The following is a 25,761-nucleotide window of genomic DNA, read 5'->3' on the forward strand; positions in this document are numbered from 1 at the left end:
TCTCACACGGTCACTTAAATTAATTCCACATGTAGCTGTTTCAGAATAGAGTGACATTAAAGACATGGAGCCTTCCAGTTGTGGCACGGACTGGGTGCTTAGATGCCTAGCCTCTAGTGCCAACTGCTGTGAGGCTGCTCTGTGTCTTCCAGTGAGGACTTTCCCTTCTCTGGGTGCCATTTCCTCAACCACTTTCCCATCTCATGAACATGATACAAGAATGGGATGTTTTCCTATCTGGAAAATGGAGGTGAGAATTGAAGACCTCTACATTCCTGCACAGCATTAGCATCCTTGGAGGCTTGAACTGGGTGTGATGGTGAAGTTCATGTGTCAACTAGGCTAGGTTATGGAGTCCAGGTGTTTGGTCAAGCAAGCACTGGCCTGATGGTTAATGTGAGGATATTTCCTAGATTCAAATCATTCAGTTGATTACACCTATGGCTGATTACATCTACAATCTGCAAAGGGGATTGCTGTCAGCAATGAGAGACATCTCATCCAATCAGCCAAAGGCCTTAAAGGGAGAACTGATGATTTTAGTAGTTAGAGAAAATAATTTCCATCTCTACTTCAGCCAGCCAGATTCTCCTGGGGAATTCATCAAAACCGTCATCAGAGTTCCCAGCTTGTGGCCTGCCCTATGGACTTCAGACTTGCCAATCCCCATAGTCGCATGAGCCAATCCTTATAATAAATCTCACAGTATTTGCATTCTATCTTTCAATTATCTATCTATCTATCTATCTATCTATCTATCTATCTATCTATCTATCTATCTCCTGTAATTCCCCTTGGAACCAGTTCTGACATGTCTCTGTTTCTGCCAGGCTGTGCAGAGTGCATGACACATGATAACTACTCAGGGATTATTTGTTGAATGAATGCAAGCACAAATGGTGGGATGCAAGAACACATGGGTAATAGCATGACAAAAGTAAGGGTGATTAAATGGAAGACTGAATGAACAAGTGGATGAACGTGAGGGATAAATAAATAGATGAATGAATGTAAGTGTTAGTGGTATGATTGTCATCATCACCAACATCATCTGTCATTATAATAGACCTGGAATATAATTCATTACCATCTGTGGTATTTGGAGCTATGTACCCCACAGAAAACATATTCTTAGACTTAATCCATTACTGTGGGTGCAAACCCTTGTAAATAGGACTTTTTGATGAGGTTACTTTAGTTAAGGTGTGGCCCAGCTGAATCAGGATAGGTCTTAATCCTATTATTGAAGATCTCATAGGGAAGATCAGAGAGAGAGAGAAAGCTGCAGGAAGCAGTTGCCTGACTCTCCCAGATGAAAGTCAGTGGAACCCAGAAGAGAAAAGAGAAGCCAGGAGAGGCTGCCATGTGACAGAAAAACTAAGAACCAAGGATCACTGGCAGCCAGCCCCAGAACGCCAGTCTTCTGGGAGAAAGCATCACTTTGATGATGCCTAGATTTTGGACTTCTCCTAACCTCAAAACCAGTTCCCATTGTTTACACCAACCCATTGCATAATATTTGCTTTAGCAGCTAGGAAACTAAAACACCATCTAAGAGATGACTAGTAGAAGACTGAACACATGACTATATCATGTCTATTTTGTATAGGTTGTGTATTCTAAGTCATCATCTGATACAATCCCATGGCAGGACCTTCCCTTTATTGTGTTCTATTAGCACACTTTTCTAATAGTTCCACAGTGAGACCAAACTCAATAGTAAGGTCCACTCACCTCACAGAGTAGTTAGGGAATGACTTCAGCTCGAATTGAATTCTAATCCTTGCCTCTTCTGGGAGACCCCAGACCCCTCCATGTCATCCAATAGCCAGGGGAAGATTCATGATTAATCTCAGAACTCACCACCTGCAGAAGTGCCAGGTAACCCATTGCAACGTTGTCAAAGTTGACCTTTACGTTGACCCAGAAGAAGCTGCCGGTGTAGTTTTGATGTTTACAGTCAGATTTGTTGCTTACAATAGACAAGGGTACAAGAGAAAAATCTCCATTGGTGGTGTTGATACACCTCCAAAACTTCCCTGCAAAGAAGTTCACACCCATGATGCTGAAGATGAGCCAGAAGATGAGGCAGACGAGGAGGACGTTCATGATGGAGGGGATGGCACCCACCAAGGCATTCACTACCACCTAGCGGGAAGGAAAACAGACCTGGAGCCCCGCAAATTCCCCACCCCTCCCTGGTGTCTCTCACTTCTTTCTACACTCTGTCAGGCTGGTTCATGGGCCGGTGGCCTTTGGAAGTAGCAAGAGAAGTGGGTTAATTGGTACAATAATTCAGACTCAGATGTTTGAGAAACACTGGACAGCTGAAGACAGGGTATACCTTCTTTCCTAAACTCATTCAGGGGAGGTGTTAGTGTCCTTCCTAAGGGTTCAGGAGATAGATGAGTTTACAAACCCACACATACTCATTTAGGGGTGAGTGTGCATGTGTGTGCAAGTACACACAGACATGTAAGCTTTATTCCCTTAATCATATAGGGGAATGCTTATGCTTTATTCCCTTTAAGCATACATTAAGCACATGCAAGCATACAGTCTAAGCTTATAGACTGAAGCTTTATTCCCCTTAAATACAGTACATGAAATATAGTTTAAAGTATGCTTTTGTCAAGATTTACAGACTACCTAAATCCACATTGAAAAACATCTTTATTTGCAAACAAGAACCTATAGATAAAACAAAATAAATTTCAACACTTACAATCTTAAGCTCCTAGTGTTTGTAAAAGTACAAGTCAATTTTAAACTTTTGTTTTTGAAGATATGATATCTGCTCTGACCCAATGGCAGTGGAACAAACCAAAACCTCACTTTCTGCAAATATGAGGAAGCGAAGGGTGGAAAATGAGCAGTGCCTTGGTCACCCTTTAAGACAGACCCAGGTTTGTGAGCTGTCTATCCTGGGGAAGACAGTGAGGGCAAGGCGGAGCCTGTTGGTGACGAGTGAAGGTGATGGAAAGGATGTAGGAAAGGGGAAAAGTCCACAGGAGCTATGACTGCCTTAGGGGAGACAGAAGGTGCTTCCCAGTGGGTGGTGGCTGAGGTGCTGAGCTGGGTGCTGGAAGAAATACGGTGTCACTACATTTAAATGGAGCCTTAGGAAGGTGGCAAATTAGGGGTGTAGGCAGTAAGGAAAAGAGGCAGGGCTGGGGGATGGAGATGAGATGCCTGTGGAGCCGAGAATCGGGATCACTCCACTTAGAGAAGAGGCAGTGAGGTCTGAGCCCTGGTGGGTGGAATATTTAGGGGTGGTAAGGGAAAAGGAGCTCACAAAGGGACTTGAAAGGGAACTAGGGTTCTGTGGCACCACCAAAGTCGGAAGGGAAGTGAGGACCCAGAATTGACCTTTGGGGGTGAGGCTGTGGATCTCTAGGTCAGTGGAAGGAGAGCATTACAGGGGCCGGGGTTGCAAATGCTGCAGATCCGAGCAGCCTTGGGATGGTCTTACCCGCATGCCTTCAAATCGAGACAGAGCCCGCAGTGGCCGCAGTGCGCGGAGGGTCCGAAGGGCTTTGATGGATGCCATGTCAGAGTACCCCAGGCTCTTTGCTATGAGGCTTGTCAGTGAGATCTGAGACAGGCAAAGAGCAGAGCATCACCCGAGGGGTCTTTTTTTTTTAAAAGATTTATTTTTTTATTTTTTTCTCTCCCCTTCCCACCTTCCCACCCCTTCCGTTGTCTGCTCTCTGTGTCCATTCGCTGTGTGTTCTTCTGCATATGCTTGCACTCCTGTTTGCACTGGGAATCTGTGTCTCTTTTTGTTGCATCATCTTGCTGCGTCAGCTCTCCGTGTGTGTGGTGTCACGCCTGGGCAGGCTGCACTTTTATTGCATGAGGTGGCTCTCTTTGTGGGGTGCATTCCTTGTGCATGAGGCACCCCTATGTGGGGGACACCCCTGCATGGCACAGGACTCCCTCTGCATGGCAGCACTGGGTGTGGGCCAGCTCACCACATGGGCCAGGAGGCCCTGGGTTGGAACCCTGGGCCTCCTATTTGGTAGGCGGATGCTTTATCAGTTGAGCCACATCTGCTTCGCCACCCTAGGGTTCTAAGAAAGGCAGTCCTGGTGGAAGGACAGGAAGTCCCTTCCCACTCCTCTATTCTGTCTGAGCTATGGTTCTGGCTTCACCTTATCCTAAACTCCAATGAGATGACTAGAGAGAGTTCAGATCCCCCCTTTTCTTAAAGATTTCATTCATCACTTTTCTGAACCCCCTGGGTTAAAAAAAAACTTCAGTCTCCCACATCACCACCCCCTGGTGTGTAGGTAATAAAGTTACCAGTATATTAAATCAACCCTCCCTTTTTCCTTTTGGAGCACCAGGCCCCAGTGACCTTGAAACTTTGGTTTACTTGAAGGGACTTGATGAGACCATGTCCCTTCATGGGGGTTATACTAAAAATCTATTTTGAGGACAATAAACTTAGTCTCAATTGTACTTGCTCAGAAAATGGGGTGGACAGTGTCTCAGACTGGTAGGGGTTAGTTTCCTTTGAACTAATGATTCTTTGTGACCGTGTATCAGTGCCCTGCTAGTTCAGGCCATACATTTGACCTTTGTAAAATGAGGGAGTCTGATTAAGAATTCCAAGGTCCTTAGAGCTCTGCAGTCCTTCAGTAAGAATGACTGGCACATGTCCACCAGAGTTAGCTTTGACAGGTACTAAGACAGAGTGACTGAGTTGTGAGTCCCTATTGGTATGCCATTTTTAAACTTTGTGGTCCAAGTACCTAAAGGAGCATAGACTGACATGGAAAAATGGTCACACCTTCTGCAAACTTGAATGTGTGAGCGAGAAACAATATATAAGGACTTGAGTCTGCTGGAGACTGTGACACAAAACTGAGACCCCAGCTGCAGCATGAGGGTGGGCCGAATTCAGGTTGGCTAATGGTGGCAGCTAGGTGGGGATGTTCATAAAGGAAAGTTCAGAAAGGAAAGGCTTTACGTTTGGGTGCTAGAGCCTCAGACAATGCCTGTTCTCTGAGTGGCTTATTCCACCAAGACAAAAACAAGAAGAGAAACTAACCTGCATCTAAGTGAGGCTACAGCTACCAGCAGGTGCCACCTAGTTTCATGCTGGACTCTATTCAGAAGAGCCTCCTCTTCTGGGAAGGCTGCCCTGCATGGAAAATCTGCGGCTTGGGCCTCTTTAGCAAAACCCGCCCACCCAAGACCAGCTCTACTCCCACTGCTGAGGCCACTAGCCTCCCAATTGGTCTCTAAGCTCCAGTCTTGCATCCATCCCATTCATTCTCCTCTAAAAGTCTGATTATGATTATGTTTCTATCTTATTTTTTATCTTCACTGGTATTTTATGACCCTCAGGATAAACTCCAGACTACTTAGCCTAGGTTAGAAGGTCACACCTACCATTCCAGTTATATTTCATCCATATTATATCCAAAATTATTGTATGTTTTCTTCTCTGTGCGTTTCTTATTTTCTAGAAGATTGAAGTGCAAACTCCTGGATAGGGAGTGTTTATTTCATGCTTTTGTCTCTCCCAGAGCACATCACAAGAGAATTCTTTATTCATCAGTTGTCAATAAACATTTGATAAATGGAAGAAAAGACAAAAGCATGTTGTGACAAATGAAAGGAAGGAAAGAAGGAGGGAGGACCATCTAGGTGAAGGATGGGTTGGACAGAAAGATGGGTTGAGGATAAAAAGATGGAAAGGACTGATAGTTGAATGAAAGGATGGGAGAAAGAAAGCAGGAAGAAAGAAAAAAGTATGGAAGCATGGAACAGTGTATGGATGAATGGGATGGGAAGAAGGATGGATGGGTGGATAAAATGACTGACAGATAAGTGGAAAGACAGCTGAATAAATGAATGGAGGAGCTGAACTAATGGATGGACGGTTAGATGAATGAAAGGAAAAATGGATTAAAGGAAAGATGACGGTAGGAAAGGAAGGCTATTCGGACAGGTTAAAAAATGAAAATATGTAATAATGAAAAATGCTTGGATGGGAGATAAATGAATGGACAAACAGAAGGTTAGATGATTGGATAGTTGGACAGAAGTATGAATCAAAAGATAGAAGGATAGAAGGATTAAAGTCCACTGGATGGATGGATGGATTGATGGCATAAGGGAAGAGGAATAGAAGAATGGGAATGGATGGATAGAAGGAGGAAAGGACTGATAGAGATGAATAGATGGAAGAATGAAGATGAATAAATATTTAGAAGGAAGGAAAAAGGAACAGTGAATGGTTAGATAGATGGAAAGAGGGATGTATGGAGGAAGGTGTGAATGGCTGGAAGGAAGACTCAAGAGAAGAATGGATGGAATGAGTGGATGACCATCTAAGGTCATGAGGATAGAATAAATGAGACCTATAGAGATAGAAGTGACTGACCCTAACAGGTAGGTAGACAGAATAAAACATTTTCCCTTGATTTATGAATAATTATTTTATGTGCACAAAATTATCACCTGTGGCTCACATCTCAGTTCTCACAGCTCACCCATGATACATCTTAGCACACTGGCATCAGGAAATAAGAGTGGCATGCACAGGCCTGCCAACGTAGGGGGCTGAACAGAAGTTATGTTTCTGGACATTCAGGAGGCAGGCACCAGATACAGGCACATTTTCTGAGAACCTCCAGTGTTCAGACCTTGGTGCTGGTGGGTGCTGGAGTGAGGGAGGCAGAGAAGAACACGGCACATGCCTCACCCTGAATGCAGGAAACTTCAGCTATGCAGCAGTGAACAACCCACCCAGACAGCACTGGGGAAAGCCTAGAGATGGAGCAACGTGACGGTTAGGAGCAGGGAGAGCTCGCACATGGCTTTGGAGGAAGGGGATAGGCAGGCTCTCAGGAGGCTTTGAGGGGCACAGTCCCCTTCCAGGTCTGAGGCATCACAAGTCCAGTGTGTCGGAGGCACTTAGTAAATTCTGTAATGCAGGTTAGTGGTCTCAGGTGCCTGCAGGTCTGAAAACACCAGCTCTGGCTCTTCATCTCTCCAGAGGGACCCTCTGTGGCTTTCAGTGCCTTTGGGGAGCAGCCAGTAGTGTAAGCTCAGTGGTTCCCAACCCTGGTGCACGTTGGACATGCCTGGGGAGCTTGAACAAAATACTGATGCCCAGGTCCCACCCAAGACCAGGAGGGCCAGAATCCCTGGGACCAGTGATGTCTGTTCATTGCAGTTCTCAGAGCTTCCCAGGTTATTCTGCAGTGTGGTGAGGGTTGAGGAACACTGAGTCAGCAGGGAGGCTGCGCTATCTATAGCGTCCCCATGGTCCAGCATCCCTGGCAGTGGACGCAAGGCCATGCGATGCTTAGAGCCTGTATGTCATCTTGCTGTGGATGGGAAAGGCAGAGGCAGTGAGTAGGAGGCTCAAGACCTGAGGACTCACCTGAGGGTCACCATTGTGCCACCACCAGGTACTTTCTGGGTCTTACCATTCTCAGGTGAGTAGGGCTATTCTCAGGCTCCTTGCTAAGTGTCGAATCGTTCTTGGCAGCAGCCTTTGAGGGCCAGGCCAGGGAGCTTACTTTGCCTAGCTGCAACAGTTAGTCAGAGACCCCCCCCCGCCCACTCACATTCACAATGAGGAAGTCCAGCCAGCACCAGGCGTTGGTGAAGTAGCTCCTGAACCCGTAGGCCACCCACTTGAGCAGCATCTCGAACACAAAGATAAATGTGAACACCCTGTCTGTGTACTCCAGCAAGGCTTTCACCGTGGGCTTCTGGTCCAGGTAGTAGTCTTCAAAGGCCTGGGGAGAAGGAAACAGAGCAGCAGGTGCCTGACACCGAGGCCAGACTGACCGGCAAGGACAAACCAGCCCTGCCCACAGCCCCTGGAGTGGCTTGGGAACCAGTGCACCCACAGGATGATTTTCCTTTCTGCCTTGGGGAAGTAAAGATGGGACAGTGGAGGAGACACTCGTGAGCAAACCACGACTTCCTCAGAGACAATGGGACATGCAGCCCAGTTTATACTTCACAGGTGAGATGCAAGCAAGTGAAAAAGGAAACCTTCTCGAGCTGGGTTTTGGAAGTGAACCAAAGGAATACAAACAGGGACTCGGTTTAAAAAGAAAAGCACCCAAGGATACTCATAGGTAGTTCACCAAAATGAAAGCGAGAATACCCAACAAATCTCTAAAGAATGTTCTAGGTAGAATGAAGGAAATTTGCATTAAAAGAAATGCCATTTTTCTTTTCTTTTATCAGACTGGTGAAGATGAGGAAGAACAGGGGTAAAAGCCACGCTGGCGAGGCTGTGGGGAAGCTGCGTCTTCATACCCGACTCAGGCTTTTGGGAACTCAACTTGGTAAGGAGAATTTGTCCTACGGCCACACAGAGGACGCTCTTGGCGCCCATCAGGGCCTTGTGAGGGGCCTGGCTGCTAGGTGCTCACGCACGCCCCTTCTCCTGAGACCGTCCCTGGGCTGAAGGGAGCGGCCTCCACCTTGGGAAATACTTGGGACCTGGGTGCAGCCCACACACCTGGGGTAAAAGGCCGACCTCTCAGGCTCAGGAGGGCATGCTTCAGAGGTCCCAGGGGATCGCACTAAGCATGAATTTTACCGACTCTCCTTGTTCTAACCTGCAGCTCTGAGAGCATTGCCTCGATAGACTGCTCCAGGCTCTGCTTTTAGGACTGGACCTAAGATAGGAAATACTCCAGTGCTTCCATAGGAGTGTACGCAAAGATGCTGGGTGCACATTAGAAGCAAACATAGGGAGGGAGGGAGTAAACTATGACATATTCATTTAATGGAATACATTGCAGACATCAATGAGATGGTATGAGAAGACTTACTGAGAAAATGTCATATTTTACAAAATGCATAAATGCGGGTTCATTTTTGTAATATTTATGTATTATATATGTAAAGATGGGAAGGAAGTACATGTTCAAAGTGAGCGTCTCTCTAAGAAATGGGAAAATGGACGATTTTTTCCCTTTGCATTTTTCTTTAATTTCCAAGTGTTTTTTTTTTTATACTTTGCTTTGATTAGAACTTGTATAATTAAAAAATACTCAAAGTGGGAAGTGGCTGTGGCTCAATTAGTTGGGCTCCCGTCTGCCATCTGGGGAGCCCTGGGTTTGCACCCCGGGTCCTCCTTGTGAAGGCAGGCTCGCCCGCACCCTGCAGAGAGCTGCCGGCCCGCAAACTCTGTGGAGAGCTGACTCAGCAAGGAGGTGCAACAAAAAGGGGAACAAGCAAAAACACAGAAGAGCCCCTAGCGAATGGACACAGAGAGCAGACAGCAAGCAAAAAAAAAAAGCCACAAAAGGGGGGAATAAAAAATATTCCAAGTGAAAGCATAAGGAAGTCTAAGAAGGGGAGAGCTGTGGGGTGGGGCGAGATGTTCAGGGTCTGAGACCCCTGCTGGGAGTGGGTGTCCTGGGGAAGGTGGTGCAGGGAAGGCAGGAGGGAGGGGGCAGAGGAGAGGTGAGGGGAGAAGGCCATGGGGACAGCAGGCTTTGAGGGTTAGGGAGGAGAGCGCCCAGGCCACAGGCAATCAAGGAGGACAGGGAGGAGAGAGGGGCACTTGTGCAGAATGCACTGCAGGGGAGGCCTCCACACCCACAGTGGCACAGAGACCCTGGAGGCCCTGCACCAGGCCCTCGGGCACGTGGCACCTGCCCCTCACTGCGCCAGGCCCTCAGGCACACCACACCTGCCCCTACCTCCACTGTGCCAGGTCCTCGGGGACACCACACCTGCCACCCCCTCTGTGCCAGGCCTTTGGGGATGCCGCACCTGCCATCCCCACTGCACCAGGCCCTCGGACACGTGGCACCTGCCCCTCACTGCACCAGGTCTTCGGGACGCCACACCTGCCACCCCCACTGCGCCAGGCCCTCGGGGACACCGCACCTGCCCCTACCCCCACTGCGCCAGGCCCTCGGGGACACCGCACCTGCCCCTATCCCCTCTGCACCAGGCCCTCGGGCACGCCACACCTGCCACCACTGCGCCAGGCCCTCGGGCACGCCACACCTGCCACCCCCTCTGCACCAGGCCCTCGGGCACGCCACACCTGCCACCCCCTCTGCACCAGGCCCTCGGGTGAGCCGCAACACGAGGGGAAAGTGGGGGAGTGGGCCTCTGGCTGAGCCCTTGAACTATGGAGCTGGGGCCCTGGCGGACCCTCCTGGCTTTGGGTCTTGACTTCCTCACCTACCAAATGGGGACGTTGGGGTGAGAGCCCCTCCCAGTGTCTGCCTTGGCCTACGGGGTGATTAGCTGAGCCTGAGGGACTGAGCCCTCGCCCCAGAGAGCCCTCCGTCCTCTAGGCAGCGCCTGTGCCCCCTCGGCTGCTCGCTCTGGGTCTCTGCTCCTGCTTTCAGCGCCCTCAGGACAGCAGCCGAGAGCTGGTTGTGAAGCAGCTTCTCAGGCCCAGCACCGCTCCACAGAATCGGGGTCTGCGTTTCACTCCCTCCCTGGGGTTTTTGAGAAGGGCTGTTGTGAGGATTGTCTGAGAGCTTTGAGGAGTAGCAGGAGTATCTGTAAGAGGTTGATAAGACGGGGAGGCTCCACAGTCGGCCAGTGCTACGCTGGCGGTCAGGAGCTTTGGGACCAAGCAGCCAAGTGGGCAGAGCCAGGCTGCTCCCGATGAGCCGGTGACCGGGGACAAGGCCCCAGAACGGTCCGAGCCTCAGTCTCCCCATCTGTGGAGTGGGGTGCGTACAGGTGCAGCTTGGACATTTGCAGCCAGGCCACAGGCGCCTCGTGCCCCGCTGCGGCCTGCTGTTCAGTGGGGCCCACGTGGCTGCAGCCCCCGTCCAGCTGCAGGGCGGGGACCGGCTCAGGAGGCAGGAGAGCCCCTCGACGCCTTCCGGGGCCTGTGGGCTTTGGGGACCCCTCTGGAATGCTGCGCAGCAGGTCCGCCACCCCGGCCCCCGCCCCCCGCCCCCCGGCCCCCCGGCCCCCCGCCTCCCGGCCCCGGCCCCCGCCGCCCCGGCCCCCGCCCCTCACCAGAGCTCCGCTGCTGAGCAGGATCATGAAGACGATGAAGCTCTCGAACCAGCTGTGCTCCACGATGCCGTAGCACGTCCTGCGCAGCCGCCTGCCCACGCCCCATGGAAAGTCGGTGGTTTCCACTTTGCAGCAGGGACAGCGGCGGATGCAGCCTGTGGCGAGAGGACACTGACAGTGGCAACAGCCCCTGGACCACCCTGCGGGAAACCACCCACCCCTTTGGAAAAGAATTCTTCCCTGGACGGAGAAGACGTGTCCCTTCCCGACTGCCTCTGTCCTATCAACTCCCCCCGGTTCTGTCCCGTCCACTCTGATGTCCTCCCGCCGTCTTCTCACAGGTGCCCCACCCTGTCCTCAAGAGCAGCTTCTCCTGGCTCCCGGGAGCCTGATAAGTGATGGGGCAGGGTCTCCACGTGCTGAGAGGGGCCGGGGGCCAGGGTCAGGTGGCCTTGGGCACAGTGAAGTGGGCGTTGGTTTTTAAACGCTCGAGGTCGCGTAGTGGGAGCTGCTGTGCTGTAATGGCATGAACTGTTTGTTCATTGCACGAGCATTTCCTGAGAACGCACATGTGCCTCAGGGTTCCAGACATTGAGGAAAGATGAAGATTCGGATTCTGCCTTTGAGTTACACGAAGACGGAGGGGAACCCGCAGCACGGCCTGTCCCAGGCAAGAGCTTTTTTGGGTGGTTTCCCTCTCCCCTCCCACCTCAGAGGCTGGTTTGGAGGAGAGAGTGGAGACCCCCGTCTTCTCCAGCTGCCTTCTTGAGAAGGCAGGGCAGAGGCGCTCTTGGCCGCTGGAGGGGAGCTCGGGCGGGGCAGCGAGGGGCCACCTGCTGAGGGCCAGGCCGCGGGGCAGGGCACGGGTAACACCGGCCGGCTGGTGCCAGCCTGACCAGGCCGCGGAGGGGGTCGCGGCCGGCCCCTCCCCACCCCTGACCTTCTGTGAAGCAGTCGCCGGGCTCTTGGAGGTCGGGGCGCCTCAGGGTCTCCTCAGGGGCCTGGCAGTCGATGGTGCTGCCTTCCGAGGCGCTCGAGTCATCCAGCCCCTGCCGGGCAGACGCACAGGGCAGTGAGCCCTGCCCGGGGCCGGGACCCCCGCGGGCCCACCAAGCCTGCCTGTGTTCAGCAGTGACGCTCTCTGCTGGCCCCCAGGGCACTCGCTGGGAGCGGCTGGAAGCCCCCAGGCCCCTGGCGGAGTGGTAGCCGGTGGCCGAGATGGTAATTACAGCCATCAGGCCTCTCGGCTTCCCTGGGCTTGACTGTTGAATCACCGAGCCCAGTGTCTCCAGATGAATTCAATTAGGAGTCGATTTTAGCTGCTCTCACAGGAGTCAACCAGCTAGCTTGGCTAATGGTCCAAATGGTAGGGTGGGTCCCCATCTGGCATTGCCAGACCCCGCCTGCCTGGCCAGGATCTCGGACCAAACAAAAACAAAACAAAACAAAACAAAACAAACCACTCCCGGCAGCTGTGTACTGAGAACACAGAGAAAACTGGCCAGGGCGTCACTCTCCGTGCTGTGCAGCACGGCTCCAAAACACATTCACCGAATGCAATGACTGTGCCACGATGGTTAAAGAGGTTGCTGACGTGGGAGGAGTGGGGTGAGGGGGGTGGGGGCTATCTGGGGACCTCATTTTTTAAAATGTAACATTAAAATAAAAAAAACAAGCAAGCAAGCAAGCGCGGATGTCCACAGAGAGCATCTGACAACGCCCAAGAACCAGGCGCCGTGCTTACCAGAGCCCAAATCCCATCTCGGTCCACCCTCTTATCTGAGCCTGGTGGCCAGCTGGCCAGGGCGCACCGCCAGGGCTGACGCTCCCGAGGCTGAAGGGCTCGATAACTTTGGGGATGAGGCACTTCTTCCTTATCTTTGCCCAGCCCCGTGCCTGTCAGAGTCATCCCTCTGTGGCTAGGTGTCACATTATATGCTTGAATTTAGCACAGTTGTATTAAAGAAGCTAAATCTTTATAGCCACCTCTTTGGCTGAAACTTGTTTTCTTTAAAGATTTGGAAGTGAAACCACCGAGTTTATTTTCACTTATAAGACTTTCACAAACCCTCTTCTTCCTCTGTAAAGCTGCCAGACGCTCCTCACCTCTAGCCACCCTCTCCCCAGCAGGCCTGATTTTGGCTGGAGAAAAGGATGTGGACAAAAGAAAATAGGGGAGACTGCTAGGGAGACTTCTCACCCTCTCAGCTCTGACTTTAATCTGCTACCTCTGAAAGATACTTAACTTTTTAGTGCATTGTTTTTTGATCCTTTTGTCTTGGCTGTCATTTTCTGGGCACTTTACTCTTTCAGGCAGGAGCCAAACAGTTGACAAGCAGCATCTCGTTTAAGCTTCGAAACAATCCTACCAAGTAGGCATTACCACTCAGTTTTCACAGATGAAGAGACTGGGGCCCAGGAAGGTTAAGGAATTGGCCTGAGGCCCCACAGCATGGTGAAGCCTCCCTTTTCTCCCCTCTCTGCAATGTGGCAATGGCCATGCTGAGCAGCTGAGGTGCTGGGAAGAGCCTTGAAAATTCCCAGGATGGAAAACGACGTTATGTGGTCCAGGGCGGACTGGAATGCCTGCTCCCTTCCTGCCAGCCCCCCCACTGTCCAGCTGTTCCGCCGGTCCAGGAAGCCCACACACCTACCTCTGTGGGGTCCCAAGGAGTAGCCTCGCCTCCTGACTTTTCTCCCAGGTATTGAGCCAGCTCCTCAGAGGACAGCCCAGAGCCTGGGCTTCCTGCTGCCTGGTGGTCCTCGCACATCCTGACTGGCTGCAGCTGCTCCTGCTGGTGAGACATGGTCCCCACTGGGTGCCTGGTTCACCACTGGCTGACCATTTCTAAATGCATAGAGATCTTGCACAGCACAGGCAGGCGCAGCCAAGAACCTAGTATGTACAACTTCACACACACGTGCACTTGTTTGGAGAAAGTGTGAAGCCTCTATAGCCAGGCCAACTGGGTTTGACTCTTGACTCTGTTACTTGTAAGCCGTGTGACCTTAGGTGAGTTACTTAAGCTCTCTACCTTCCTTTCCCCCGTCTGCAAAATTGAGAAAGCCAGACCTACTTCCCTTGGTTACTGTGATGAATAAGTATGTTAATGTTTGGAAGACACTTTGCACGAAGTGCTTGGCTCAACATACGTCAGCTGTGATCATTATGGCTGGTCCAGAGGTCAGGCTGACAGTGACCGTGGCCATCTGGAGCCTCCCAAGAGCCCCAAAGGAGCTGACGGTGTCTCTGAACGGCATCGGTCACCAGAGTGCATGTCCGGCCCCCTGGGGTTGGCCGTTGCCCTCTCCTTGGCTGTCACCCAGACAAAGGCATGGAAAACACGGCACTGATAACAGCAGCTGCTGGGACACACCACAGTGACAGCTCCAGGGGTAGAAGGCTCTGGAAGAGCTGCAGACTCAGAGCACAGTCTGCATGTGCCGCAGAAGTGCATGCCCGAGACTGTCACCGTCTGTCACCGAGACGAGATTAACGTGGGCTGCTGCACCAGCCGAAGGTGGTGAGGACTTGTGCATTGGATTTAAACGTACACATTATCAAAGGGCTTAAATGCGCTTTAAAGTCTTTGGTGCCAAAAGTAGCACGTGCCATTTCTCTGGGACCCCTGGATTAGTGAGTCACGTAATAATCATTTTTAGGAGGCTGGTGAAGATTGGATGTCTTGCTCTTGGGCAAAAGCCTGTTCTTGGAGAAACCCCATTCTTCTCAAGCAAGGCCTGAGCTGGGCAGTTGTGTGAAGAGAATCCCCCAGCATCTCACAGTGGCCGGCGATCAACCTCTGCCCCCTTGTTTGCCTCTCTCTTCCAGGCCCAGCTCAAATGCACCTTCTTTGGAAAGCTTGGCAAGCTCCTAGGCCAGCTCTCGAGTGTCCTGACGTTGGAAGACCTGCCCTGGGTCACTCTAGGCCTGAGGCCCTTCCCTGCTTCCCACGCTGTCCCATGGGGAGAACTCTTACCTGCCCTTCGGGGACCACTTCCTGCCCAGAGCTCCAAGCATCCTCCTCACCATCGGCCTCCAAATCGTCGAGGTCAGATTCACCCTCAGCCATGGGCACCGAGACCCACACGTCGGGGTTGGTGATGAAGTCGCTGTGCTCAGCCCTGGGCTCTCTGGGAGAGCAGAGCCCTCCAGGGCTGCCCACGGCCGCGCTGGCAGCGCTGTGGCCCTTGGCTATGGAACTCGAGAGTGGGAGCTTCACCACCAGCTGGGGCTGTGCCTTGGGCCACAGGAACAGGCAGGGCCTGTGGAAGAAGTCACAAAGGGCCTGCCTGGTGTGGCGGCCACACGCCTGGATCCGCGCCAGGGCCACCTGCAGGCTGTTCACCTCCCCATCGTCCTCCGGGGCTGTGAGGTTGTCGGCACTGAAGGAGTTGAGCAGCAGGGCGATGAACAGGTTGAGCACCTGAAGAGGAGGGATGGAGACATCAGCCCCTCACTGTCTGAGCCCTGCCAGCCCGGAAGCTGATGGCTGGATGACCACAGCCTGGGCCTGTCCCTGCCCACCCAGGGTGCATTCCCTCTTGGGAGAATGGCCATTCTGAGAGAGGCCTTGGGGAGCCTCGGGGCCCATGTGCACAAGGCTTGGAAGCACATGCTTCACCGCAATGGATCACCCTGCTGGGCTCCAGAACTTTTAGGGGCAGCAGAGAGGAGCAGGCACCTGCCTGCTTGGGACCACCCTCGTCTGCCAAAGTCCTGGTTCTATTCCTCACTCTGGAGTCCTGGGCATATCTCCTCACTGCTCACACCTTTCTACCTGTAAGCAAGGCGTGGGGACTCTGCAGGGTGGTTGGAAGAGGAAATGGCACGAGGGAAGTAAAGGTGCTCAGAGACAAACTCCCTGCCGGAGGGTTTAGAGCACTGTGGGGCTCCTGTAGGGTGGCAAGTTCAGCTTGGAGGAAAGGCAGAGTTGGGGAGCAGGAATTCCAGTCAGCGGAGCTGGGGAAGCAGGCAGAGGCCCTCTCCACTCAGTCTGAGTCCATTGCTTCATCCCCTCTCTGCTTAGCTTCCGCCTGTATGTGAAACACTCACCAGAAAGAGGCAAGGAGGAAGAGAAGGCACATCCCACCTCACAGCCAGCCAGAGCTGAACCCTGGAGTGGGTGAGGAGCCAGGCTGGGGTGCTGAAGGGCGCTAGGCCTGGTGGGCAGGAAGGCCTCAGAGGGACTCCCCCAAACCCAGGAGGGGCTTTGTTATTATCATTATGATGTTTATGACCCAGGTTCTCTCGTTTTGTCCAGTCATGTCTGACCCCTGCTTCTAACTTCAACCTGTGCTGCTTGGAGAAACCAGTTGGCTCTTGTTCCTTTGAGGAAAACCATCTCTTGGACCTCCTAGGGTGGGGAAGGAAATTTATTGAGTTTCTGCTGTGGTTCCAGATACTGCACTGGGCAATTTGCATGTGTCTTCTCCTGTAATTTAACTTTTCTGGTAAGTCCATGAGAAAGTAGTATTTTTTTTTAATTTTAGACATTAAATCTCTTGCCCTTGGTCACCCAGCTAGTAAATGTAGAGTTGGGATTCTAAACCAGGACTGTCTGTCTCTACAATGCATGCTCATTCCTGCAAGTCAGATTGCCTCTCAAGGGATACTTCTTACAATGGGTCCAACATGACTGGAGAATGTGAAGATCAAAAATCAAGGAGAAACAATCTGGGCATAAACATGTGCAATGTCCAAGCTTTTTAGGGTAAGCTGGAAGTCACCTCAACTGCCCATGGGACTGCGCTCCTGGTGGGCTCACCACTTACCACCAGGTTCCCCAGCACCATCACGGTCAAGAAAAGGATGATGCAGATGGACTTCTCGCCGACCTCCATGCATATCCACATGTTCTCGATCCACTCTCCACAGAGGATCCGGAAGACGATGAGGAAGGAGTGGAAGAAGTCATACATGTGCCAGCGGGGCCATTCCTCATTGGGTGCAGAGATGCTGCTCCGTTTCTTGCAGTAGCTTTCCCCGAAGAGCTGCTTGCCGACCAACGCGAAGATGAAGACAATGATGGCCAGGATGATGGTGAGGTTCCCCAGCGCACCCACGGAGTTCCCAATGATCTTGATGAGTATGTTCAAGGTGGGCCAGGACTTGGCCAGCTTGAAGACCCGCAGCTGCAGAGAAAGAGGCCATGTTGGGACCTGGCAGCTGCTCTTGCCAGCTTTTACCTGACGCCATGTCCAGAGACCCAAGGTAGCTCATTCCATTAAGAAGCTGCTTTCAAATTCCTCTCTTCCTGTGTCATAAGTTACTCAAAACCACAGTCAGGCTTCTGTGTTCCCCAGTGTCACTGTGCCTCTCTGATTGTGCAAAGGTGGGAGTCTTACGTTAGGGTGGTGGTCTTGTTACTTTTACTCTCTTCCAAGGTCACAGGTCTTATCCCTTGGGTATGGGAGTGGGGAAGGGGATGATGGAGTGCACAGAGAAGTAAGAACAGGCATACTCTTTACCTGAGGGGAATCTAGCCTCCTGTGGGTAGGGCATGGCCAACTCCACTCCACAGGTACTAGTTAAACATCTAAAAGGACAGTTCTCCTCTTTGGGGGGTGGACAACATCTGCTACCCCAACTGGCTCTGAAATTGCATGTGTCTATGATTTCATGGACCCAGCACTCATATTAACCAACCAACCCACCCCCTTACTGAACACCAGTCACGCATGTGCATGGCATTGCTGGCCTGTGAGGCATATGTAGAAAGATACATGTGCATCTGCCCTCAAGGAATTAATGCTTTAATTACAGAGACTGGACAAAGACCTCCAAAGTCTTCATTGTTAACCCAAATATGGTAAGTCCTACAAGAGAAAAGAATTATTGTGCTGTGATGTATAAAGATATTTGATGTTTAAAAAATAGATGTGTTACAACAACCAGCAAGATGGCAGCACGGTAAGGAGCTCTTACAGTCAACTCCTGTTACAGGGCAGTTAGTAATCACCCACAGCTATCTAAAGCACCTGTTTGGGGGCTCCAGGGCACCAGAGGAGCATTCTGTAAAGTCCCTGAAAGAATGGGAGGAGGAGACTACCCATCTGCAGAGAAGATTCCTAAATAGAGCAGTCCATGCCCTGGAGGCCAGCGCCCATCATCCACTGGTGGCACAAGCTACTTCAGGAGCTATTCTGTGGCTGGAATTGGAAGCTCCACTTCACCAAAATGGAGGAGGAAGAAACGGGCACCAACCTCAGCTACTGATGAGTAAATTCAGCTGGCTAAAGTATAATCCTGTTTGCATCAGTCCACGTCAGAAAGAGGCTGGTAGTTGCCATCTTAACTCCACACCTGGCATGAGGGGAAGCGTGGCAGACTGAAAATCACAGTGCTGGTAGGAACTGACTTCTTTCCATCCCAATCAGATTGCAGCTCTAGCAGAAGCCCTAACCCCACCTCTGGCAGGGAGGAAGCTGTGGGGACCTGCACCAGCCTCTCTGGGAAACAACAGGCCACACCAATGAGGCCAGTGATCATCCTACTCTGGCAGCGCAAGTCACCCCAGGAGCTACTCTGTGTCTGGAATTGGAAGCTCCATTTCCCAAAAACAGGGGAGGAGGAGAAAATTGTCCACTGATTTCAGCTACTAATTAGTAAATTTGGCTGGCTAAGGTATAAATCTAAGAACAGCTAAAGTTTGAACCTGTCCAAGTGGGAAAGAGATTGGTAGCTGTCATTTTCCAATTTGAATGCCTTTAATATCTGGTTCTTGCCTCAGTGCTCGAGCAAGTACTTCCAAGACAATGTTAAATAGAAGAGGTGATAGTGGGCATCTTTGTCTTGTTCCTGATCTTAGAGGGAGAGATTTTAGGATTTCACCATTGTAGCTGACATTTTGACTCCTCTCCCAGCATAAGGGGAAGCCAGGCTGACTGAAAATCACAGTGAGTAGAGACCAGTTTCTTTCACCCAGATTGACCTGCAACCCTAGCCTAGGCTTCAGCCCCACCTCTGGCAGAGAGGAAACTGGTGGCCCCTGCACCAGCCTCTCCAGTTAACTGTAGGTACATGTGGCTGGCACAGACTGAATAGTTGGAAGTCTACTGGGGCAACTGCGGTCATCTTGGATCTGCACTGCATAGATTGCTGCCCCTACACCTGCAGCTCCATCCCCGTCCCAGCCAGGGGAGAAAGGGGTGTGACGCTTCAGTCTCTCTGGGTAACTACAGCCTAGGCCTGTATGACTTCGATTATTTCACACAGCTGTGACTCTGTCCCTACCCCTAGCAAAGAAGAAAGTTGGGAGAAACTTCACTGGTCCCTGGGGCAATGAGGGCAGCTTGAGCCTTCACAGCTTATAGCACCAACTACATCCTTGGCTCCTACTACACAACCAGCAAGGGAGAAAGGGCAAGAGGCCCTAAATGAAACAGAAAAATACACCCAAAATAAATATTCTAGTAAGTCAGATGCCAAGACACCAACAAAAAATTACAATCCACACCAAGAAACAGGAAGCTATGGCCCAGTTAAAGGAACAAGATCAGCCTCCAGATGACATTAAGGAGTTGGGACAACTAATCATAGATGTTCAAACAAATCTTGTTAACAAATTCAATGAGATGACTAAAGAGATTAAGGATATTAAGAAGACATTGGATGAGCACAAAGAAGAATTTGAAAGCATACCTAGAAAAAAGTAGATCTTATGGGAATGAAAGGAGTAATAAATGAAATAAAAATACACTGGAATCATATAATAGAAGATTTGAGGAGGCAGAAGAAAGGATTGGTGAGCATGAAGAAATGGCCTCTGAAAGCAAACATACAAAAGAACAGATGGAGAAAAGAATGGGAAAAATTGAACAAGTTCTCAGGGAACTAAACCACAGCAAGAGACATACAAACATATGTGCCATAGGTGTCCCAGAAGGAGAAAAGAAGGGAAAGGGGTAGAAGGAATATTTGAAGAAATAATGACAACAACTGAGGGAGTGCTGAGTTCCTAGCCAGGGGAGCTCTATCACAGTCCCTAAAGGAACAGCAACAATCCCCCAAGTGCAACGGCAAAGACCAAAAAAGAACGAAGGTCCAACAATGAGCCCTTGATACTAATGACTATGCTTGTGAGCCTGTGCACCTGAAATAAGAACAAGGCTTAGAGCTGCAGGGTGCCTAAGAGTTACCTCCTGAGGGCCTCTGCATTGCTCAAATGTGGCCAGTCTCGAAGCTAAACTCAGCAAGTAAATGCGTTGCCTTCCCCCCAGCGTAGGACATGACTCCCAAGGATGAGCCTCCCTGGCGCTGAGGGATTACTACCAAGTACCAGCTGATGATGTAAGTAGAAAATGACCTTGAATAAAAGGGTCAACTTGGACCAGCAGAATATCTCAGTCTACATATAATACCAGGATTTAAAAATGCTTTTCGACTTGAATCAAGGGGGAAATGGAAAGGACAAATGAGTTTATATGGTTATGAATCTCCAAAAAGAGCTGGGAGGTTATCAGAGGGGTTGCCTTTATGCACATCTCAGCAGAGTCCCAGAGATAGATAAAGTAGATACAACCCCAGGTATTGGTTCTTCTGAGGGTTACAGAGACCCACAGGTTTTATGGTCATGGCAGATGGAGTTCAGTGCCATGTCAGTTGGCTGTTCTTTGGAATTGGTGTTTCTGTGTGATGGAGCTGGACTCAGATGTGATCTTTTTTCACAAGCCTCTCCTGTTACTTTTACCAGAACTGTAGTTGGTGCTGGGGTTTAATATATACCCAGGCGACCTGAATCTCTGGACTGACCATATGATAGCCAGGCCCTGAGCCTCAAAAGACTTCAGCTCCTACACTCTGGTTTATTAGACTTACCCCACTCAGCTAACATGGAGTTGAAGAATGTCAACCACCACACCATGGAGCCAAGAGTGCCTATAACTGAGAGCAGGAGGATTGCATCCAGCATCCATGTGGAATCTAAGCCACCTCTTGATATAGATGTGGAGTAGACAAAACCATAGAATATGGATTAGAGTGGACTTACTGATATTCTATTCATGAACTATTGTGATTAGTAATCGAAGAAAATGTGGCATTGGTGTGGAGAAAGTGGTCATGGTGGCTGCTGGGTGTGGGGAATGGGAGGAAGAGATGAGATGTAGAGGCATTTTTGGAACTTGGAGTTGTCCTGGATGCTGCTGCAGGGACAGTTTCCAGACACCGTATGTCCTCCCATAGCCCACTGGGTGGAACGTGGGAGAGTGTGGGCTATGATGTGGACCATTGACCATGAGGTGCAGCAGTGCTCAGAGATGTATTCACCAAATGCAATGAATGTCTCATGATGATGGAGGAGATTGTTATGGGGAGAGGAGTGGGGGGAGGGGGGCGGGGGGTATATGGGGACCTCATATTTCTGAATGTAATATTAAAAAAATAAAGACAAAAAAAAAAAAAGAAATAATGGTAGAAAATTTCCCAACCCTATTGAAGGGTATGATATCTGTGTCTGAGAAGCACAACATATTCCCATCTGAATAAATCCAAATAGACCAACTCCAAGACACACAGTAATCAGAAAGTCAAATGGCAAAGACAGAGAGAATTCTGAAGAGCAGCAAGAGAAAACCAATGCATAACATATAAGGGATACCCAATAAGATTAAGTGCCAATATCTCATCAGAAACCATGGAGGCAAGAAGAGAGTGGTATGATATATTTAAGATACTGCAAGAGAAACACTTCCAGTCAAGAATCTTATACCTGGCAAACTAGTCTTCCAAAAATGAGGGTGAGTTTAGAATATTCACAGATAAACAGAAACTGAGAGAGTTTGTAACTAAGAGACTGACTTTGCAGGAAATACTTAAAGGGTATGCTACAGCCTGAGAAGAAAAGAGAGGAGAGGCCTGGAAGAGAGTCTAGAAATGAAGATTATATCAAAAAAAGTAACTAGAAGTGTTAAAAGAGTGGTGAAAATGAAATATGGCAGATAAAGTACAAATATTCAGGAATAAACTTAACCAATGATGTAAAGCACTTGTATTAAAAAAACTACAACTGACTATTAAAGGAAATTTAAAAAGGCTTAAATAATTAGAAGAACATTCCATGCTCACAGATTGGAAAACTAAATATCATTAAGATGTCAATTCTACTCAAATTGATATATTGATTCAATGAAATCCCAATAAAAATTCCACAAGCATTTAAAAAATAAATGGAAAACATGATTATCAAATTTATTTGGAAGGGTAAGGGGTCCTGGATAGCCAGAAACGTCTTAAAAAGGAAAAGCAAAGTTGTAGGACTCTCATTCCAGACTTTAAATCATATTACCTAGCTACAGTGGTAAAACCAGTTTGGTACTGGTATAAAGACAGACACATAGACCAGTGGAACTGAATTGATGGTTCAGAAACAGATCCTCACATGTATGGTCCACAGATTTTTGACCAGCCTGTCAAACTCACCCAGCTCAGACAGAACAGCCCATTTAACAAATGGTGCCAAGAGAACTGGATATCCATAGCCAAAAGAAGGAAAGAGGACCCCTATCTCACACCTTATCCAAAAATTAACTCCAAATGAATAAAAAACCTAAAAATAAAAGCAAGAACCATAAAGCCCCTAGAAGAAAATGTAGGAAAATATCTTTAAGACCTGAAGTAGGTGGTGGATTCTTAAAGGAGATAAGAGGAGGACCGAGATGGACTACTGAGGTTTAATGTATGTAGAAGTTTTAGTTAGCTTTACTGTAAAAGTGTGGAAATGTATAGAATTTATGGTAATACATTATAGTGAATAACAGCTGGTTTATAAATGGAGATGTGGCTAAAAATGGTAGTCTAGGGATGTAAATGCCAATTGACAGAATGTAGAGAATAACCTAGAGACTAAATAGCACAGTAAACCTAGAGGTGGATGAGAATTGTGGTTGATGGTACAGATGCAAGAGTGTCCTTTGTGAGCTAGAGCAAATAAATGTACATCACTTTTGCAGGGTGGTGGGAAGTGGAGAAGCATGGGAATAATATAACTGGAGTGACCTATGGACTGTGGTTAGCAGTAATGCAATATTATTGCATCTATATCAAAGATGTACTGTGTTGATAATATGAAAGTATGGAAAATGTATCCCAAATGTATGCTGTGTATGGAGAAGCAGACTTGGCCCAATGATTAGGGCATCCATCTACCACATGGGAGGTCTGTGGTTCAAACCCAGGCCTCCTTGACCCGTGTGGAGCTGGCCCATGCGCAGTGCTGATGCGCGTGCCATGCAGGGGTGTCCCCCGCGTAGGGGAGCCCCAAGCACAAGGAGTGCGTCCCATAAGGAGAGTTGCCCAGTGTGAAAGAAAGTGCAGCCTGCCTAAGAATGGTGCCGCCCACATGGAGAGCTGACACAACAAGATGACACAACAAAAAAAAAGAAACACAGATTCCCAAATGTATGCTGTGGACCATGAAATAGTCTGATGATATTATCTCAGAATCTGGAATAAATGTTCCACCATGGTGTGGTGTGTTGATAGAGGGGTGTTGTTTGGGAATTCTTCATATGTGCATTTTTGTCTTTTAAGTTTACAACTTCTATCATAAAAATATATTTAAAAAATAACAATAGGGTGGTGTAGCAGTTTGATATGGTTATGAATTCCAAAAGTAGATATTGGATTATTCTTGTAATCTGATCTGTACCTGGGCATGACTGAGTTATGATTAGGGTGTTGAGTCCCTACCCCTTGGTGGGTGGGAACTCACAGATAAAAGGCATGGCAAAGAACAGAGTTGAGGGTTTCTGATGTTGGAGTTTTGCTGTTGGAGTTTGATGCTGAAGACTTAAACTGGAGCCCCAGGAAGTAAGCACACAGAGGAAAGAGAAGCCAGCCCCAGGAAGAAAGGGACCTTGAACCCAGAGAAAAGCAAGTGCCGGGAACGTAGGAACCCAGGAAGCCTGAACCCTCGCAGATGTCGGCAGCCATCTTGCTCCAAATAGACTTTGGTGAGGGAAGTAACTTATGCTTTACCGCCTGGTGTCGGTAAGCTCCTACCCCAAATAAATATCCTTTATAAAAGCCAACAGGCTTCTGGTATTTTGCATCAACACCCCTTTGGCCGACTAATGCAATGTATGAGTGATATGCTTCAATAAATTTAAAAAATTAAAAAATAAAAAGGAAAAAAAACCGGATGTGTTGTCCTCTAATTAGTTAGGAAGAAATGTCTGGATTGACTGTCAGTGAATCAGTCAACACATACTTATGGAGTGAGCACCGACTAAGCCACTTTCTGGCCTGGATGCCAGGATGTTGTGCTGAGCAAACCTGTATAGCAACAATTTTATCACCATGTTGCAGTAAGTCCCAAAGGAGGAGGCTTACGCCTCTACACAAGAAATATCCACTTCTTTTCTCCATGAGGGACACCATGTTCGTTAGACCCAGTCTGGAAGCTACTCTCCTCATACTGGGGGCAGAGCTCAGAACACCAGCTCCCTGAACGGTCGCAGGAGTGGCTGACAAGCATGAATAAAAACTGAGGGTCAGCAACTAGACTGAGCCCTTTGGCAGCGGGTGGAGGGGAATGCAGAGCTTCCTTAACAGCACAATTGGTAAAAGCGTGTTTTCACAGCAAACTCTGGGCGAGTAGGAAGCGGAGGCTGGGCGTGGGGGCGCAGACCGCGAGCCTGGGGGCACAGACCAGACCGGGGAGGTCCTGGGCCACCCCACTGGCGCCCGAGCAGAGAGCCCAGGCCTTGCCTCCGGGCCTGACCACAGCTGGCCGAGCGTTTCCACTGGTGCCTACTGAGGAAGGAAGTTTGAGAAATCAATACTAGAATCTCCTTAGATAGCAGTTTTTGCTTTTTGTCCATTTTTAGCTATGCTAAACCCTAAGTAAATTGTACATAATTCTCACTATAGGGCATGTATCCAGTTATTCTCTATTAATTCTTTTGTCGTCTTTATAAAAGGCAAGAAAACAGAATCCCTGTGGGCGCTGTCATGGAGAAATGCCTGGGCTTGGGGCCCCTCACATCAGCTCATTTGCAGAGTGCCTACTCCTGGGTCACTCTTTTGCTGGCATCTTGGTGGGCCGCGGAGGAGCAGCCCACCTGCACCCATGCCCCCAACCCCACTCCACCACATCGTTTGCTCCCTAGTCTTTGCCCAGCTTAGCCTTACATCAAAAGCATTTCTTCATGTTGTCACATATTTATAAACAATTACTTTTAGTAGCTGCAGAGTAGTCCTTCAAATTTAATTAATCATTTCTTTAGTTTATCTCACCATTAAGTAAAACTTCTATTTGAAAAAGAGAAGACTGGAAGGAAATAAACCAACTTGGAAACTGTATATATTTGGATAGCAGGACTTGAAGTCAATTTCCAATTTTAGATGTAAAGTTTCTGTATTGTTCAATTTACTGTAATGAGAACACTTTATTTTCATAATAGAATGAAAAGCAAGTCTAGTATCTATCCTCTGCTAGGGAGGCGACTACCTGGTGATGAAATGGGCCTTGCATTTGTGAAAAATATAAGAAGACTGTGCAATATGGTGGACTGTGAACTTGGCTCATATGATGGAAAACAACTAAAAGGTTTGGATAATAATATACATTGGTGATCTGTCAATAAAGCAAGTAATTCTTCATCCAAACATTAAATAAATTCAGAAAGATAGCTAGATCACTGAAGCCAGCTTTTCCCTTGATTTAAAAAAGCATCCAGGAAAAAGACAGATTGCTTTTAAAGGAACAATGGTTCAGTTGATAGCTGACTGCTTTCAGCTGGATTACTGTGGAAATCCAGAATGGAGGTCAGAAC

At 49.0% G+C, this 25,761-nt stretch overlaps 1 protein-coding gene across 1 annotated transcript in view; it reads right to left on the minus strand.

Annotated features, from left to right (window-relative positions):
- The window catches only part of SCN10A (sodium voltage-gated channel alpha subunit 10), a 96,016-nt gene that overhangs the window by 13,591 nt on the left and 56,664 nt on the right, over positions 1-25,761 (minus strand). Inside the window, exons 16-23 of the mRNA XM_058288237.1 lie at positions 16,759-17,118; positions 14,964-15,410; positions 13,638-13,778; positions 11,924-12,032; positions 10,984-11,138; positions 7,590-7,763; positions 3,473-3,595; positions 1,864-2,148 (exon numbers count right to left, since the gene is read on the minus strand). Of these exons, the coding sequence (XP_058144220.1) occupies positions 1,864-2,148; positions 3,473-3,595; positions 7,590-7,763; positions 10,984-11,138; positions 11,924-12,032; positions 13,638-13,778; positions 14,964-15,410; positions 16,759-17,118 (1,794 nt within the window). The remainder of the gene's footprint in view (positions 1-1,863; positions 2,149-3,472; positions 3,596-7,589; positions 7,764-10,983; positions 11,139-11,923; positions 12,033-13,637; positions 13,779-14,963; positions 15,411-16,758; positions 17,119-25,761) is intronic.

The sequence above is a fragment of the Dasypus novemcinctus genome, chromosome 26 (genome assembly GCF_030445035.2).
Source record: "Dasypus novemcinctus isolate mDasNov1 chromosome 26, mDasNov1.1.hap2, whole genome shotgun sequence".
Taxonomy (NCBI): Eukaryota; Metazoa; Chordata; class Mammalia; order Cingulata; family Dasypodidae; genus Dasypus; species Dasypus novemcinctus.